The sequence below is a fragment of the Medicago truncatula genome, chromosome 1 (assembly GCF_003473485.1).
Source record: "Medicago truncatula cultivar Jemalong A17 chromosome 1, MtrunA17r5.0-ANR, whole genome shotgun sequence".
In the NCBI taxonomy this organism is placed as follows: Eukaryota; Viridiplantae; Streptophyta; class Magnoliopsida; order Fabales; family Fabaceae; genus Medicago; species Medicago truncatula.
The window spans coordinates 9,976,206-9,994,169 of NC_053042.1; the positions used below are offsets into that span (position 1 = coordinate 9,976,206).

Here is a 17,964-nt window from a genome sequence, read left to right on the forward strand (position 1 = left end):
GGCCATAGAAATTTTTGATCAAAAGAGATGGAATAGCCTTTGAATAGAGAGTTATTCTCAGTTACTTGTCTTAGCCTTCAAAATCAATTATCCGATTCCTTGCAGGCCAAGGAATAGATGGAGGAATGCTTTACTTCTAACAAGGAACAAAAATTTCTAGGTTACTCACACATATAGAGAAGGGAATCAATGTGCTGACATTTTGGTAATATTGGTTTAACTTTAACTGATTTGCAGTTTTTTTATCATATATCTAGGCAGGTAGCCCATAGTTTAAGTAGAGATATAGATCAGGGTTTCGTTGTTACAAGTTTATTCGCTTTTGAGAGGGTTTTTGTTATGTCCCCCTCTTTGTATCTATCTTTTTGTTAATATATTTTGGTGAGGGGGTACACAACTTCTCACCTTTTTCTTGCAAAAAAAAAAAAAATCTAAATATTTTTTTTAACATTTATTGAAATTAAATATAAAGAAGTATAAAAATAAATTTTTAGTTTTATTAATTAATATATAAAAAAATTCCATCCTTTATACACGTGGACATGGACTCATAGGGTGATAATTTTACGTTTCTATTTTATGGGGAAAGGTAATTTTTCCTCTATAATTTAAGAAGAGTATAGACTAAAATTCACATCCATTCTTCTCAAAATAAATTACCACCATTATTCAATAGTCAAATTTAAGTCCTAAAGCAGTATGGAGCATGGAAGTTCCTCATTTAACAACAACGTTCAACACAAGCAAGCTATGGTAAGCACTTTAAACAAAAAAATTATACATTTGTATCTCTTTATAATGAGTAATTATATTTAAAACGAGTGATTAACATATATTTTAATATTTTTATTTTTTTACTTTGTTAAAGATTGAATATAAATTTTATGTGTATATATTGTTTTGAATGGTGTATGTTTATATTTTATTGCATAAATGAATTTGATATCTAATTTCATAGTAGATCTTACTGTTTTAATATTTTTTCACTAGATTTTATTTTATTTTTCGTATTTTTTCCCCTTAACTGCTTCTCTTAGATTCTCAAGGCATTATTTGCCTCGGAAAAGAAAGATCTAATTTGGGATATGATTGTGCATCACGAACCATTTTTGACATGGAAAAATACTTAGTTTTTGAATGAAATTTTGATTGGAAAATGTTAGATATCAAGAATGATTTTATAAGAAAAATTCAAGAATGACATGGCACAATAATCACCTTTAGATTTCAGACTTATTTATTAATCTTTCATAAAAAAAAAAGATGCATAACACCCACCACCCCATGATTTCCGGCCATACTGAGATTTTATTGGTTAACATTAATTTCAGGACTATTTCTTGATAAAATCTAAGGTTGATTATTCTGCCATGTCATTCTTGAAATTTTCTTGAAAAAATCTTTCTTGATATATAGCATTGCTCATTTTGATTTAAGGGGATGCCAAAAAAAAAATATGGATCCCATATTTGACATGATCTATCTCTTTCTCTAAATTTTATCATATCTTTAATATTTTTAATTTATTATTTTAATGTGCGAGTGTTATAAATTTTGGGGTACTGCATTCGATTCACACTAAAAAAGATTTGAGATCTTGAAATTAATTTTGTTCAAAGCAGATCTGCATATACAATGGTGAGAAAAACATCCTTGCAAAGATTTTAATTTTTTAATATTATAAATTATTGTATTTAAAACTAATAGGATATAATATTAATTATAATAACAAATTAATCAAGGTTACACAAAAATGCAATTATCATGTGAAAGAAATAAAAGTGAGAAAAAAGTTGGGTGAAAAAAATTAAAATAAGGGTTCTTTACTTCAGTTTTGTTACAAATTTCATTGTTGATCTATCTAATGGTGTGAAGCTAACCAGTATATACACAAACAAAAAAAAAAAGTTTGTATCTTAGTTGTATTAGCTTCATAATTCTCGTTTCAATATGTAAAGATTCCATTAAAGTCAAGTGATACATATGTAGGCACCTTTTACAAGAAATTATATGTTACATTCAGACTTTGACCCTCTACGTAATCAAAAGGAAGAAAAGAAAGTATACACTACATTTTTTTGTTTTTATAGAATTTTTTTTCTTAAAATATTATTAATAAGAATAAAGCATAAAATTAGTCTTAACTCTGTGTGATACTCCTATGTTAATTATTTTTATGCAAATTACATAACTATGTGCTTCGTTTTGGATTTAGTCCCTTTGCAGGTAAGGAGTCCAACAAAAAATGAGGAATTGCGTCTTCCTGTTAGAAATATGACAAGAATCATGCAACGTGCTCTTCCATCATACGCAAAAATATCTCAAGATGCTAAGGCATCAACACAAATGTGTGTTTTGAATTCATGGGTATCATAATCATTGAGGTTGTTGATAAATGCAATGAAGAGAGTCGAAAGATCATTAGTGGTAAAGATTTAAATCTGGGCCATGGGTAGGTTAGGGTTTGAGGACTATGTTGGTCCTCTATCTCTTCTCCTCCAAAACTATCGCAACGGTGCTAGTGGCTCGAGCAGTGGCAATGGCCAACATTGATATGGATATGGTTAAAATAAGTTGTGCTTAAAACTTCATGAATTGGTGGCGTTGAAAGTATGTTGGTTCGTTCTTTTTAAGTTTTTTTTTTTTTTATTTCATTTGACTTTCGTTGGAGATTTGAGTTATTATTGAGTCTTATATATGGAAAAAAAATTTAGAATTATTTTATTCCATCTGGTCTAGTATCAAATCAGAATATTTTGTTATTTTAGAAAGCTCTTTTATAGCTTTTGGGAAATGGCATAAATATGAATTTTTGGAAAGATATTTGGTGTGGTCCTTCCTTATTTCTCTATCTCAACATTCCTATGAATCAACCAAGGTGAGTGACATTATCAACAATTTTCAATTGAACGTATCTGATTCCTAGCATCAAGTATATCCTAGTTTGAGGCAACTTGTTCAACAAGTAACCATTCTAGCTGAAGATAAAGCAGACCATTTATCTTGAAAAATACTTCCAACGATTAACTTTCCTTTAAATAAGCTTTCCTGCATAAAGCTCGTCAATCTCAAGAATTAACCAGGGCCAAATCAATTTTTTTTTGTTTGTAGAAAATAATTGATGCATGTATATTAACAATTTGTATTAACAGGTTCAATCCATCATCTGCTATTCGTTTCTTGACGAAATCCATTAAAAGCAAATTGGATTGGTTTTGTCCTACATGGGGACATGCATCTCTTGACCAGAAGTTGTTATGGTTTACTGAATTTAAGGTAATAGTTATATAATTAGTAATATATTTCTTTAAGAAGAATACTTAGCTACAACGCTTTATCATATTTATGTAGTTAAGATGAATATTAGTGTAGAACAGCACAAAGTACTTTATCTAAGTGTTTTTTTCATTGGTTAGATGTAATTTACTAAACAATTAAAGACTCTTGAAATTTTTGAATTTCTAACATGTTAATTGGGTGCAATTTTGTAGAAGTATTGTAAATGGCATCCTAAATATGATGCTAAGATTCGACAAATTTTTGAAATCAAGGGAGAAGCTAGATTCAGAGGTATGATGTTTCAAGAGAGAAAAAATTATGCAAAAAATTCTGAATACAGGCCAAAGTACATCCCTGAGCCAGTATGGAATCAATTAATACATTATTGGGCATCCGATAAAAATTTTAAGAATTTATCAGTGGCAAACACTGCAAATCGTGCTTCAACTCAAGGTAGCTCCATTCATACTGCTGGTTCTATATCTATGGGTGAGAAGGAACGTAGGATGGTAAGACACATGATATTTTCTCACTAATTTATGAAAAACATATTGGAAATTTTCTCATTCAAGTTATGGAAAAAATGTAGGAGAATGAAACAGGAGTCAAGCCTCCAGTGGAGGAGGTATTTGCTATTTGCCATATCAGAAAGGATAAGAAATGGGTTGATAGTAGAGCTGAGCATGCCTATGTAAGTAGCTCTTTAACATTACATATTTATCTATAATTTAGTTATGATAATAGAGCTGAGAAAGGCAGAAAGTTGGCCACCACACCTGGTATCAAACAGACCTGCTAACAAAGCAGCCTGCGCACGGCAACTAGCCGAACCAAAACCAGATTTATCTATGATTTTACTAAAATTACAAATTGTAATTGGTTGTTAGTTAAATGACTAACATAATTCAAAATTGCAGGGAGCTTTTAAGAAGAGAAAAGCAGAGCTTTTGGAAATATCTATGTCTCAAAATCAAGAGGAAGAAGGATTGTCTTCCGAAAGCCATAATAATATGCCAGATGACTTGACTATTTGGAAGGAAGTAGCTCCTAAAGGTAAAAAAGGAAAATTATATGGTTTAGGTTCTATAGGAACAAATACTTCGAAGTATACTATTGGTTCATGCTCGAATGTCTTTAAGGAAAAAAACATGGAACAAGAGCTCTTAAAATGGAAAGAAAAGGTAAAAGAGCAAGAACGTATAAACCAAGAGCAAAAACAAAAATTAGAGCAGCAACAAAAAAGAATTGAGTCAAATGAAAGCATGCTTGCAACTTTATTTGAAAAGTTGAATATGCCATTGCCTCCAAACTTTGCTTGTGCGACACCTATGCAAGATGAACCAAATGATGTTGGTGAAGCCTCTAATGAAAACAATGATGATAATTTTGGATTTGAATGATAAGTTTGGCCCAACTGATTTTCTGTTGTTCAACTGTTTTGTGGTTGTTGCTACCAGTTTCCCTGTTTTTTTTTTTTTTGATGAATTATGTGTTTGACTACTATTGTCTTGTATTTGGCTTTGTCATGGGAGTTCCTTTTGGTTGGAGTTATGTTGTCTCCCCTATCCCTGCTAGTGCACTTCATTGTGTTACTTTTATTGTTGAGTATTGACTAATGAACAATTTAGCCATGTTAGTTTGTGATATACTGAGTTAGAACATTGAGCACTTATATAAATCTAGTTTATATAATTTTGTTTCAGACAATGAGCATTTGTTTACTCTTGAATTATTATTTATTTTTATTTAATTTAGTATGTATTATTGAATATCAATTTTACATATTGGAATTTATCCCAAAATCATTAAAAAATATGAATTGTGGCAATTTTGTACAGGAAAAAAAAATTATAACCACAATTGAAAAGCGTGGAAAATATTTTAAAGCAATTTAAATCCGTCCAAAAATTGTTTGAAAAATTATCTAGAATCCGTCTGAAAACCGTAGGAAATTATAACTCAGTTCCGTCTGAAAATCGTAGGAAATTAAATTAAATTCCGTCTGAAATCCGTAGGAAATTATAACTCAGTTCCGTCTGAAAATCGTAGGAAATTAAATTAAATTCCGTCCGAAATCCGTTTGAAATTTAGTCCAATATCCCACAACTGTGTTTGTGCGAAAACCGTACGAAATCCGTCTGAAATATATTTCGGACGGAATTTGGGATGAAAATACGATTTGCGACGCGGCTTTTTCGGACAACACCCAATCTGTCCGAATTCCGTCCGAAAAAGCATTTCCGTCCGAATTTCGTGGGAAAGTTCCGTAAATTCCGTCCCAAAACTGTCCGAAATTTCGTCCGAAAATGACCTTTTTTTAGTAGTGATATATATGTTGATCAAGAGATTGATGCATAATAAGATCCTAACCGATGAGAAACTTATGGAAAGAAGTTGTAATCTTCCTTCTACATGCTCACTCTGCTCAATTCATGAGGAAACCTCTTTTCATATTTCCATAAGTTTCATAACTATACTGTAGTTTAGAGATCCATGTAGGATCACCTCATGATTTGAATCCAACATCTATATCACCCGCAAAGATTCAGATCTAAAGGTCGCTGTGTATAACAATACCTTCGGTGTATAGTCTGACGTCATTGTTAGAGTCCCAAAATCAGAAAGAAGGAAACAGAAAAATCTTTTTTCTACATGGATTTGGTTTCATCAAGATCAACAAACCAGAGAGTAGAGAACCCAACAAGTGGGTTTTCAATAAGATCCATTCATAATCGTAACTACTACCAGTAGTAGAAGAATGTATTTTTTTTTGGTAAGAACATCTAATGTATTTGTGAAGCATGAGTTTACTGTTTATATAATTCATGGATATTGAATTCTAGCATGAAGGTAAGTTTTCTGAAATAAAAATCATTGATGGGCATAAAGGGCATTTCATTTTGTTTGTTTTCTTAGAGATGGTGATTTTGAATTGAAAAGTTGGACGAGTCTCTCTCTAGAATAGTCAAAAGGAGAGAGAAGAAAAAAAAAAATCATTTTCAAGGAAGACTAATTAATTGACAGATTATCATGTGAATAAAACAGTGCATTTACCGCTCCTTAAGCTGTGCAACATTGCAAAGGTTAGAAAAACCCTTTTTGAAATCTTTGCATTAGAGCTTGGTCTCCACTATGCAAGACTGTTATTCTAGATACCATCACCAATGTTGTTTATTACTCCATCCGTTACAAAATGAGTGTCGTTTTAACCATAAAAATTTGTTTTAAAATGAATGTCATTTTCAGTTTCCAATGCAATAATAAATTTTTCTTTTCAATTGTACCCTTCAATTAATACTATGTTACACTACTTGCAAAGTATTATTTTTTCTTTAATGAAAAACAAATCAATAGTTGATTAGGATAATTTGGGTAAAATTGCTATGACATTTGACTACTTTATTACATTCCTTAATATGTGTGTTATTAGCTAAAACGACACTCATTTTGAAACGGAGGGAGTAGTACTTTAGAAATTAGAGTATATTTAACAATGGTAGAGTGTGTTGGGATTTCAATAGGGGATTTTCAAAATTTTAATCCTTTTAGCGGAATAAATCCTGATGAATGGGTCTTAATTAAATTATTAATCACAAATCAAACAACAACTTGAAAGGATTATGTGTTTACCTTAAGTGAGTGATCACAAGTACTTCTCAATGACAACACCTCTATCCAGTCCATACGAACAACTTCCTTCACTCTTTAGTGCTAGATACTTACAGAGAAATGGGCGATTTATGGTTCAGAAAACTAGGGTTTCTGAATTAGGTTAAGTTTGTTATCTTGTTTCAGCACAAGGGTTCTATTATAGAACCACTTGTGTGCTCTGCAAGTCAAGCAGTCACTATTGAGATTATGTAAGCCCAATAACCCATTTGCTGCACTTTGCTAACTAATTAGTTTATGTTCTAATTGCACCACCACCAAGTTATAAGTCTCATTTATACCTCTCACTCAATTGTCATTTTGTGTGTGACCGTGTAGCTTCTTGTCATGTCGGTAATAATATTAAATATTCTATTATATTTAATATTATAAATAGTGAGTGATATCTAACAACAAATCACTATTAATCAAGTGACAAGAATGTCAAGTGATCTGATGAAACATTTATGTGATAACGATATTGTGTATAACTACCCTTTTTCCCTCATTTCTAAATTGAACACAAGGCATATTTGGTCACACTTGTCCATATCAACATTGAACCCTTAGACATATCTCCTTTTATGTAGGAGGGAAAATTCCACATAGGTCACTCATTTCCCTCAACATGATTCGTGGAGAACTCATAAACTAACTTTATAGTCACCTTGTTACGGACAACGTTTGGACGGTAACAAAGTACTCGACTCCTACATCTAGGGTACATAGTGGTTTTCAGGTCGAAGGGTGGAATACACCACTTATCACTATGAGAATAATTTATGACATTTACATAACTTTCTATGTAGTATTCTCATGATGGGTCTATTGGATAATAGATAGGCTTTAGTCCATTTATCTTTATTGGGCCTAATTGTTCATGTTGGGCCTTTACCTAAATCTGTTAAGCTTTATATATGATCAGGTTTCTATATAGTTGAAACCTTATTTTGTATTACAAACACAATTCAATAATAATATTTTTCTAGTGATTCAGCACAATCACATTCTCTCCTTTGTGAAAGTAATATGCTATAAACTTCTTGAAGATTCATCTGCTTTACTTCCTGACCCTGTTGCATATCGAAAATTGATTGGAAAACTCATTTATTTGACTAATACAAGACCAGATATAAGTTATTCAGTTCAACAACTCAGTCAACACATGAGTTCCCCTACCAATCTGCACCATGAAGCTGCAATTCATGTTCTTAGATACTTAAAATCTTCTCCAGCTCACGACATTTTGCTACCAGCCACATCCTCTATTCAGCTCAAGGTCTTTTGCGACTCAGATTGGGCATCTTGTCCGGATACTCGAAAATCAGTTACTGGGTTCTGCATATTTCTTGGTGATTCCTTGATACCATGGAAATCTAAGAAACAAGCAACCATTTCAAGAAGCTCCTCTAAAGCCGAATATCGTGCGATGGCGTCTACTGTCTGTGAATTACAGTGGTTGACATATCTTTTAAAAGACTTCAAGCTTCCTGACATACCAACAACTTTACTATACTGTGATAGTCAATCAGCCCGACATATAGCTGCGAATTCATCATTTCACGAGAGAACTAAACACATTGAACTTGACTGCCACCTTGTAAGAGAAAAATTGCAGCAAAATCTATTTCATCTCTTGCCTATTTCTTCTGCTCAACAACTGGCTGATGTCTTTACAAAAGCTCTTGATCCTACTCCTTTTCACAACTTCATCTCCAAGCTGGGCTTACTCAATATATGTGCTCCAGCTTGTGGGGGGATATTGGATAATAGATAGGCTTTAGTCCATTTATCTTTATTGGGCCTAATTGTTTATGTTGGGCCTTTACCTAAATCTGTTAAGCTTTATATATGATCAGGTTTCTATATAGTTGAAACCTTCTTTTGTATTACAAACACAATTCAATAATAATATTTTTCTAGTGATTCAGCACAATCACATTCTCTCCTTTGTGAAAGTAATAGGGTCAATCCAATATAAATATTACTCAAATATTTATATCTATGTGAAGACTTGATAACTCTTTATCCATGATCCACGAGATGTGATCATCAACCTACCGACATAGTATTCTCTATGCTTCAATGCTATCCCACTTAACAATAAAGCTTAACTATAGATATTTTAAGAATAATGTCCTTATATTTAATGGATCTCGTGATCAAGTTATACTTAATGTTCGATTAAACAAACTAAAAGTGACTTTATTATTTTGTAACAAAACAAAATCAATAAAACAATGTCCTATTATATATTCATAAATATATAATAAAGTCATGATACAAAACCATATCTAATCAATACATATCGGTTATTAGGGCTTATTTCAACATAGTGAACTATAGATCATCTATTTCCAATATTACCTCTACTTTCTCTCATTATGGCAACTAAACCAGAAAAGTTTCAACTTCTTCTATGTATGATTTTATTATATATATTGAAAAAGTTGCATGCAAATATTCACCTCCCTAAAGCTCCTATAATTAAAGAAGTTATTTGGATTCCTCCAATTTCTAATTGCATGAAGTGCAATACAAGTGGAGCCTTTACATCACATGATTCTTCATATGAAGACATTTTTCAGAAATAGTGGTATTGATTTTCTTGGAAGATTTGGAGAGAATTTAGGAGTTGCTTCTGCCTACTTTGCTAAATTATCAGGTTTCATAAAATCCATTGAGATAGCTTTTGCAATGGATTGGTCAAACTTTTAGTTGGATAGTGATTCAACTCTTGTTATTCTGGCTAACAAATCTTATGCCTTGATACCTTGGAGTTTGAGGAACAAAAGATTCAACTGTATGATTCTTGTTAGAAATATGAATTTGAATGTCACACATGTCTTTAGAGAAGAAAATTTATTAGTTACTAGTACTTTTTTTTTTTAAAGTAAATAGTGGTGCAATAAAGGAGCTGCAACCACTCAAATATATAGAGAAAAAGAAAAGATACAAAACAAAGGAGGAGGAGGAGGAGGACATTAGTAAGACCTCGTTAAAAATGAATAAATCTAAAGTCGAGAAGCCTTTGGACTATTCCTAAGAAAACTATATAAAATTCTTTAAAAACTAAAATAAAAAAATCAGGATGGGGAAAATATTATTAAAACCGGGATAACATTGTTGATCACTTTTTAACTACCTTGGCAGATTTGAAACATTTACATGTCATAATGAAGTTAAGATTTTACCACTGAGATAACACCTTATATTAGATATAATTATTTTAAAATCATATCTGATTCTATTAATGAATCCAAATAATATAATTTTTTTTAACATTTATTGAAATTAAATATAAAGAGGTATCAAAATAAATTTTTAGTTTTATTAATTAATATATAAAAAAAATCCATCCTACTCTTCCTCTCCAACAAGCCGGCCCTAATTTTCTCTCTCTAGATTTTCTCTTCTGTTTCTTCATCACCCCTCTTCATCTTTTTCTCTCTATTTCAATCTAAATAAGTGATTTTTACATAGATCTATGTTTTTTTCTTTGTGATTTCACCATCTAAGTGTGGTGGTTTGTTGTTCGTCGTCTTGTACGGCGTTGTTTGCTTTCCCGTCTTCTTGCGGTGTTCATTTTATTCCTATTGAAAGATCGATTATTCAATCAAAGATTTGAACGTCAATGTTGCAAATCCGGAGGCCATGAATATTCCGGTGACTTTAATTTGATCATATATTTTTGTAGCATTATGCCGTTATATGCTATTAACTTGGATGCTGTGAGTTTGTTCGCAGATTTATCCTTTACATTTTTAGCGGTTTGAATGATGTAATCTCTCGATTTGAATAATGAATATCATTTTATTTTTGTCAAAAAAAAAAAAAATCCATCCTTTATACACGTGGACATGGACTAATAGGGTGACAGTTCAACAATTTTACGTTTCTATTTTATGGGGAAAGGTCATTCTTCCTCTATAAATTAATAAGAGTATAGACTAAAATTCACATCTATTCTTCTTAAAATAAATTACCACCATTGTTCAATAATCAAATTTAAGTCCTAAATCATTATGGAACGTGGAAGTCCTTCATCTAACAACAACCGTTCGGCACACTCAAGCTCTGGTAAGCACTCTAAACAATTGACAAAAAAAATTACACACTTGTATCTCTTTATAATGAGTTGATATCCTCGTTTCTCTATAAAATAATAGAGAGTAATGATATTTAAAAAGAGTGATTAACACATATTTTAATATTTTTAATTTTTTAACTTTGTAAAAGATTGAATTTGATATCTAATTTCATTGTAGATCTCACTGTTTTAATATTTTTTTTCACTATATTTTATTTTATTTTTTGTATTTTCCCCCCTTAATTGCTTTTATTAGATTCTCAAGGCATTATTTGCCTCGGAAAGAAAGATCTAACTTGGGATATGATTGTGCATCTCTTTTTTTTTTTTTTTTTTTGAAGGAGATTGTGCATCACTTGTTAACAATTTTTTACATGGGAAAATACTTAGTTTTTTTTTTTTTTTTTTGACAAGGGGAAAATACTTAGTTATTCAATGAAATTTTGATTTAAGGGGATGACAAAAAAATATGGATCCCATATTTGACCTCTATCTCTTTAATATTTTTAATTTATTATTTTAATTTGTGCGAGGGTTATAAATTTTGGGTTACCGAATTCGATTTACACTAAAAAAGATTTGAGATCTTGGAATTAATTTTATTCAGAGCAGATCTGCGTATACAATGGTGAGAAAAACATCTTTGCTAAGATTTCAATTTTTTTAATATTATATATATATTTTTTTAAAACTAATGGGATATAATATTAATTGTAATAATAAATTAATTATTTATGGTTACACAAAAATGCAATTTTCGTGTGAAAGAAATAAAGTGAGAGAAAAGTAGGGTGAAAAAATAAACAAGGTCCCTTTAAATTAATATGTCAGTTTTGTTACAAATTTTATTGTTGATCTATCTAATGGTGTGAAGCTAACCAGTATTTACACAGACACAAGAAATATGTTTGTATCTTAGTTGTAATAGCTTCATAGTTCTCGTTTTTATATGTGAAGATTCCACTAATGTTTGTAGTCACCTTTTATAAGCTGGTTTGCCACCTTAGATTTTTTTTTTGAAGGAACCTTAGATTTAAAAGTAGAAAAGAAATTATACATTACATTTTTTAAGTGAAATTATACGTTACATTCGAACTTTGACCCTCTGTGTAATCAAAAAGAAGGAAAGAAAATATAAGGTATAGACTGCATTTTTCATGTAAATTACTTAACTACGTGCTTATGTTTGGATTTAGTCCTTTTGCAAGCAGGGAGTCCATCTCAAAACAATGAATCTCCAAGGACCGAAAACATTGATGTTGAAATTGAGAAACAAGATTTACCTCCAACAAAAAATGAGGAATTGTGTCTTCCCATCCGAAATTTGACAAGAATCATGCGGCGTGCTCTTCCATTGTACGCAAAAATATCTCAAGATGCCAAGGCAACAACACAATTGTGTGTGTCTGATTTCATGGGCATCATCACCACTGAGGCTGTTGAGAAATGCAATGAAGAGAGTCGAAAGATCATTAGCGGTGAAGATATAATACGGGCCATGGGTAGGTTAGGGTTTGAGGACTATGTTGGTCCTCTATCTCTTCTCCTCCAAAACTATCGCAACCATGAGGCTCAATTCAGTGGCATGTCAACTGCTTGTGGATTCAACATGGATGGGTCGGGTACTGGTGGCTCGAGCAGTGGTAATGGCCAATATTGATATGCAATTAATGTGATGCCCTATCTATCGTACAATAAAATGTGCTTATGGAAGAAAAGTTTTTTTGTAATAGTTATGGATATGGTTAAATTAAGTTGTGCTTAAAACTTCATAAATTGGTGCTATTTGAAAGTATGTTAGTTCCTTCTTTTTAAGGTTGTTTTATTTCATTTGGGTTTCAATGGTGATTTGAGTAATTACTGAATGTCATATATGGAAAAACTTGAGAATTTTTATTATTATTATTACTACTACTACAACTACTTTCATCATCATAATCATAATTATAATCATCATTGTCTATAGAATGTCACTTCAATATTGATAAGTGTTTGACATTGTAACGTCAAAAAATGAATATACCATACGAGATAGTCATAAGATAACAATTAGAATTACTCTTAAAACATTTTACACGTACTTCAAGATCAACCTTGTCCTCAAAATTGTAAAAAATGTTGATGGGATTTGAGAGGATCACACTACTATATGTTGAAATCTTGATCGGGATCACAATCTTCAAATCGAATGGACGCATGAATTCGAAACTAATAAAAATGAATGTATGTCCCACCTTGATTAAAAACTAACATAACAATTAACATACTAACATTTGTCATTAAAAAAAATTATGAGTAAACTTGGACAAACTTCAATGACTCAATGACATGTAACTGAAGGGTGCATGATTGAAATAAGCCCAGCCATGAATCATTGATATCCATAATAGAGGAAACACTGCAAAGGTAATTCCAAGGTGAAATATTTAGGAACAAGACTTTGTTGAATGCAACCTGGTTGCCACAATGTACCTTGATGCCATTTCACAATTTTGTGCAAGTCCAAAGCAATACTAGATTTGGAAACCAGAAAATGTTGCATGTGGTTTTAAATATCTTTGTTTCCATGAAAAAGAAAGCATCTTCTCAATAACAGTGTTGTCAATTAGGTTATTAGCAGATGTACTTTGATAGATCATAAGCATACACAAATAAATACATACATACTTTTATTTTTTAATTCATTTTAATCATATTCCAGATTCACAAATCTCATCCACTTCTCATAGTTGAGAACCAGCCAAATTTTTTAAAGTGTCGCAATTCAAACCCCTATTTTTTGTGACAAATATTTTTGCTTAAGGTTCTTCTTGATGGTGAGGAAAACAAAAGAAATGGGTTTTTGAATTGTGTTGGTGTCTTTTGAATCTTTTTAACATAAGATATAAGTGATGAAAGTAAAGAAATAAGGAGAAGAGATAACACAAATATTTTTCTTGGTTCACCCCACACCCTAGGATTACACCTAATCTCCTTGCACTTCCAAGAGATTTTTCCACCATAAACAAATCCTAATTACAACAACACAAAGACAACCTAGTCTTAGATTTCCTTGCTTTAACCTATAGGACTTCCTAAACTCAATCCAAAGATTTACAACAACACTTATTGATTACAAAATAATGTTTTTACATAAACTCTAAGAGTAATAAACATATATGAAGCACAATACACTTAAAGTGTATCTCTTATAATATTTCTTGACTATTTTTAGACAAGGTTACAATAGTATATGAACATGTTAGACTATGTATGTATGTGAATTTGCTCAAGTGTCGTAACCTTCTTTAAACAAACTGGCCATTTATATATAGAGCTGAAGCTTAATGACCATTGCTTAAGAATCCCTTGTATTTGAATGCCTGATTTAATGCTGAGATGTCCTTGATAAATTTTGTCCACGTATCATCCATTCATTTCCATCGACGATACTTTTAATAATTTTAACTCCTTTTTCGTTAGTCAGAATAAACTTTACATCTTAGCAAAAAGTCATTGCATACATCTCTAATGATTTCTTGAGTCAATGTTGAGATATAAGAACTCAATCTAGAGGCTTGAACCACATCGTTAACTTCGAGAGAGTTGACATTAATCTTGATGCAGAACCTTGTCTTTATCTATTCCACATATCTCCATCAAGGTCCAGAGTTTTGACCATAGTCCAGAGCATTGACTGGAGGTCTGTAGCTTTGACTTTCTTTGACCGAAGGTCCAGAACTTTGACTTGGTTTGAATGGAAAAGCTTCTCTCATACATAGAATTTCTTGCACACTTAAACACATATTAGAAGAAAGGCATATCACTATTAGAGACTCTCAATTTTCCTGCGGAATTTCCTGCTGAATACACTGAAATATCCGCAGGAAACAAGTTTTCTGCGGATTTTGCCAAGGATTAAGGTTCCCAGGTAATACCTTCGTGGGTAATTGTTTCCTGAGGATTTTAGTAACCGCAGGAAATTTACCTGCGGAAATTGCCTAAAAAAATTGAACAAAAATCCGCAGGAAAATTTTGTCAGAGTGGGAGAAATTCCCGCCCGTGAATGTTCGTGAAAACATTCCGCAGGTAATTCCCCAGTAAAATAAAAGTTACCCGCGGATGTTCCTGCGGAATCCGGATTCGCAGGAAACTTGGTATGACTAATGTTATCCGCAGCAAAATCCTCAGGTATTCCTGCGGACTATCTTCCGCATGTAAATCCGCAGGAAAAATGAGAGTTTCTAGTAGAGAAAAGATCATATCAAGGATGAAAAGAAAATGAAGAATGGAGAAAAGAAGAAACAAGGCATATGGACCATGCGCCCCATGCACAACCTTATGCACCCCCACATTGGGAAACTTATATAGTACTTTCACTCTATGCCTCATGCGCCTTGCATGAGGTTGAGCGTCCCATGCACTTGAAACGTAATAAAAAATAGCATGTTTTTTGCAATGTTCCCCAAGCATATTTCCATGCTCCCAGGCATGTTGTGTGCAGATTTTTATTTTTTTTATTTAAAGCATGTTTTGATCTAAAAATATTCATGGAAAAATTGATGGTTTAGAGGCAAAGGAGTACAACTGGCACATCAAAGAGGGTGTTTTCCAACCCTTTTCCAATTATTCTAGTGCATGTTCTCAATTCTTTTACATTTGAGTATATATATTCAGCCACCATGAGTACTTAAACACTTAATTAGATTTTAGACATGAGCCTCTCTATTATTTGTTGGATTCTTTTATAAGTGAATGGCAATTTCTTTTATCAATACTACCTAAATTATATTTATTTTTTATGTATCTGTCTTAATGCTTTTCAATTACTTTAAACATAAATTATTCATAGGTTAGAATTTAGATTGATTTCTTCTTTCTAATCGGAATCATTGTATATAATTTACTCTAGCCTTTCAGCGAGATATTGGGGATTACTCTTGTATGACAAGGTATAGCATTCTAAAATGCAAGGCCCAAGCGAGTATAAGTTCTTACCAACTATTGCAGAGAAATACGACATTCCGAGGGGCCTATAACCGGAAATAGAGTAGGCCTTACTATGTTAGACGTTGTGAATCTAAACCTTAGGTATTGATTGATCTAGAAGCATGCACTTATCAAACAAGAACATATAGGAGATTTGAAGAATCCTAATCGTTGTCGAACTTTTTTTCAAACCCTTTTGGAGATGATAAATTTAGTTCATTGTATGGTATGAACCGACAATTCTTGTAAAGACGATAACTTATTACTTGGAGGGGTTTTGTGCATTTGCCAAATTTGTCATTACTACTCGTTGTGGAACTTCATAGCTTCAAAAGCATTAAAAGTAACATGCTCATTCTAGAAGTATCAACTCTGCCATATCCACATTGGTCATATCCCTTACTGTTGCTAAGAATGGTTGACCAGGTAAGAAATGACAATTATAGTCTCTTCCTTTCCTAAAAGAATACCTTTTGGTATCAGTGCACGAAAAATAAGATAAAGAACATGAAGTAAATATTTTATTTTTATTTTTATTAATTAATGAAGTAAAAAAAATAAATTGTGTAAGTACAACATAAATACTTTGTTGAAGTTATCAACAATTCCCGACAACGGCGACAAAAATTTGATGTTGTTTTGGTAAGTGTACCAAAATGTCGTCGAGTAATAATTTATGAGTTCGTCTCCGCATCAGTTGTTCATTTCTACTCAAAAATTAATCATTATTTATTTAAATTTTAAAATTGGTCGGTTGAAAAGTTGGTTTACGATTGTAAATTAGAATGATGACAGACGATTAGGATTTCCTAAATCCCCATTATGTTCTTGTTTGGTAATTCAAGGTCTTGAGAAATAATAATTTGATTCATATGTTCACGTCAGTTTAACAAAATAGATCAATGCCAATTTCTTGGCTCAAGGTCCCATTTATCTAATATAGAACCCTAATGTATCATGTAAAACTGATATGTTCAAAAGCTTGATTGAGAGTTAAATTATTAGACAACTAACTAATTTCCTATGTCTAGATAATTAAATAGAAAACACTACCGAGTTCTAGTTATAAGGCCTAATGTATCACGTGAAACTGGTATGATCAAAATCTTGATTGAGCGTTAAGTTATTAGACACACTAGTTAATTTCCTATGTCTAGATAAATTAAATAGAAAACACTACACAGTTTTAGTTACAAGGCCTACAATGTTTTTTTTTTAAAACTCGGTATCCGATCGAAGGACCGACTAATCTAAAGGGATCAATCCCACCGCCCAGTTGCGGGGGCTCCGTTCTAAGCCAGAGCAAAACTTTGTATGGATTTGCCCACCAAAATTGACACCAGAAGGAATCGAATCTGAGAGACCTTGAGAGGAGCACACTCCAAGATCCCAAGTCAACTACTAGACCAGCTCCAAATGGGTCAAGACCTATAGTGTTAATAGTGAATTGTATCTTAAATTTTAAATTTGATTCAAAATTGATTAGGAAATAAAAAGCATTAAACACATTATATAATGGATAAATGTAGGTTCAATTTGCAGTAAAGATGACTCATCAATTACATGGTTTTAAACAATGTCATATAAGTTCATCATTGAATCATAATATGTTGTCAATTTTCTTGTTGTCAATTTCCTTTAAGAGTTTATTTTTACAATGTTTTAATCTATAGAAATAATTTAGTAAGTGGTTTTCGTAATTAATCACATTAATTTAAATATTAATTAAATGTAAAATACCCAGAATATTTTAATTATAGCTTTAAAATTATATTTTGATATTTATATCCAAACAAATGATGAATGAATGATTAAATAAATAAAACACAGATATAAAGGTTATTATTTCAAAAAATGGTTTTGATAACAAATTGATTCATTAGATTAGCATGTGTGTGGAGTCTCTATGGACTACTCAGTATTGATTAATAATTAAGTCGTTGAGCTAGTTACTCCAGGGTGTGACCTTCGTCAAAAGG

The 17,964-nt window shown here is 31.7% G+C and overlaps 2 protein-coding genes across 2 annotated transcripts; both read left to right on the forward strand.

Moving 5' to 3' along the window:
• The first annotated feature begins 699 nt into the window (after window positions 1-699).
• Window positions 700-4,951, forward strand: LOC112418539 (uncharacterized). Its single transcript, XM_024774927.2, has 6 exons — window positions 700-753; window positions 2,227-2,348; window positions 3,153-3,276; window positions 3,492-3,788; window positions 3,869-3,970; window positions 4,197-4,951. The coding sequence occupies exons 1-6, from the start codon at window positions 700-702 to the stop codon at window positions 4,677-4,679; spliced, it is 1,182 nt and encodes a 393-aa protein (XP_024630695.2). The 3' UTR covers window positions 4,680-4,951.
• A 6,001-nt stretch (window positions 4,952-10,952) lies between these two features.
• Window positions 10,953-12,677, forward strand: LOC25482401 (transcriptional activator hap3). Its single transcript, XM_013610953.1, has 2 exons — window positions 10,953-11,007; window positions 12,214-12,677. The coding sequence occupies exons 1-2, from the start codon at window positions 10,953-10,955 to the stop codon at window positions 12,675-12,677; spliced, it is 519 nt and encodes a 172-aa protein (XP_013466407.1).
• Window positions 12,678-17,964: the final 5,287 nt, after the last annotated feature.

Excerpts from the sequence above, each read along its gene's own strand:
- LOC112418539 (XM_024774927.2), top strand. The coding sequence starts at position 700 with ATGGAGCATGGAAGTTCCTCATTTAACAACAACGTTCAACACAAGCAA. Across the intron at positions 2,349-3,152 it reads GCTAAGGCATCAACACAAAT|GTTCAATCCATCATCTGCTA; the intron begins GTGTGTTTTGAA and ends TTGTATTAACAG. Across the intron at positions 3,789-3,868 it reads GTGAGAAGGAACGTAGGATG|GAGAATGAAACAGGAGTCAA; the intron begins GTAAGACACATG and ends GAAAAAATGTAG.
- LOC25482401 (XM_013610953.1), top strand. The coding sequence starts at position 10,953 with ATGGAACGTGGAAGTCCTTCATCTAACAACAACCGTTCGGCACACTCA. Across the intron at positions 11,008-12,213 it reads TTCGGCACACTCAAGCTCTG|TCCTTTTGCAAGCAGGGAGT; the intron begins GTAAGCACTCTA and ends GTTTGGATTTAG.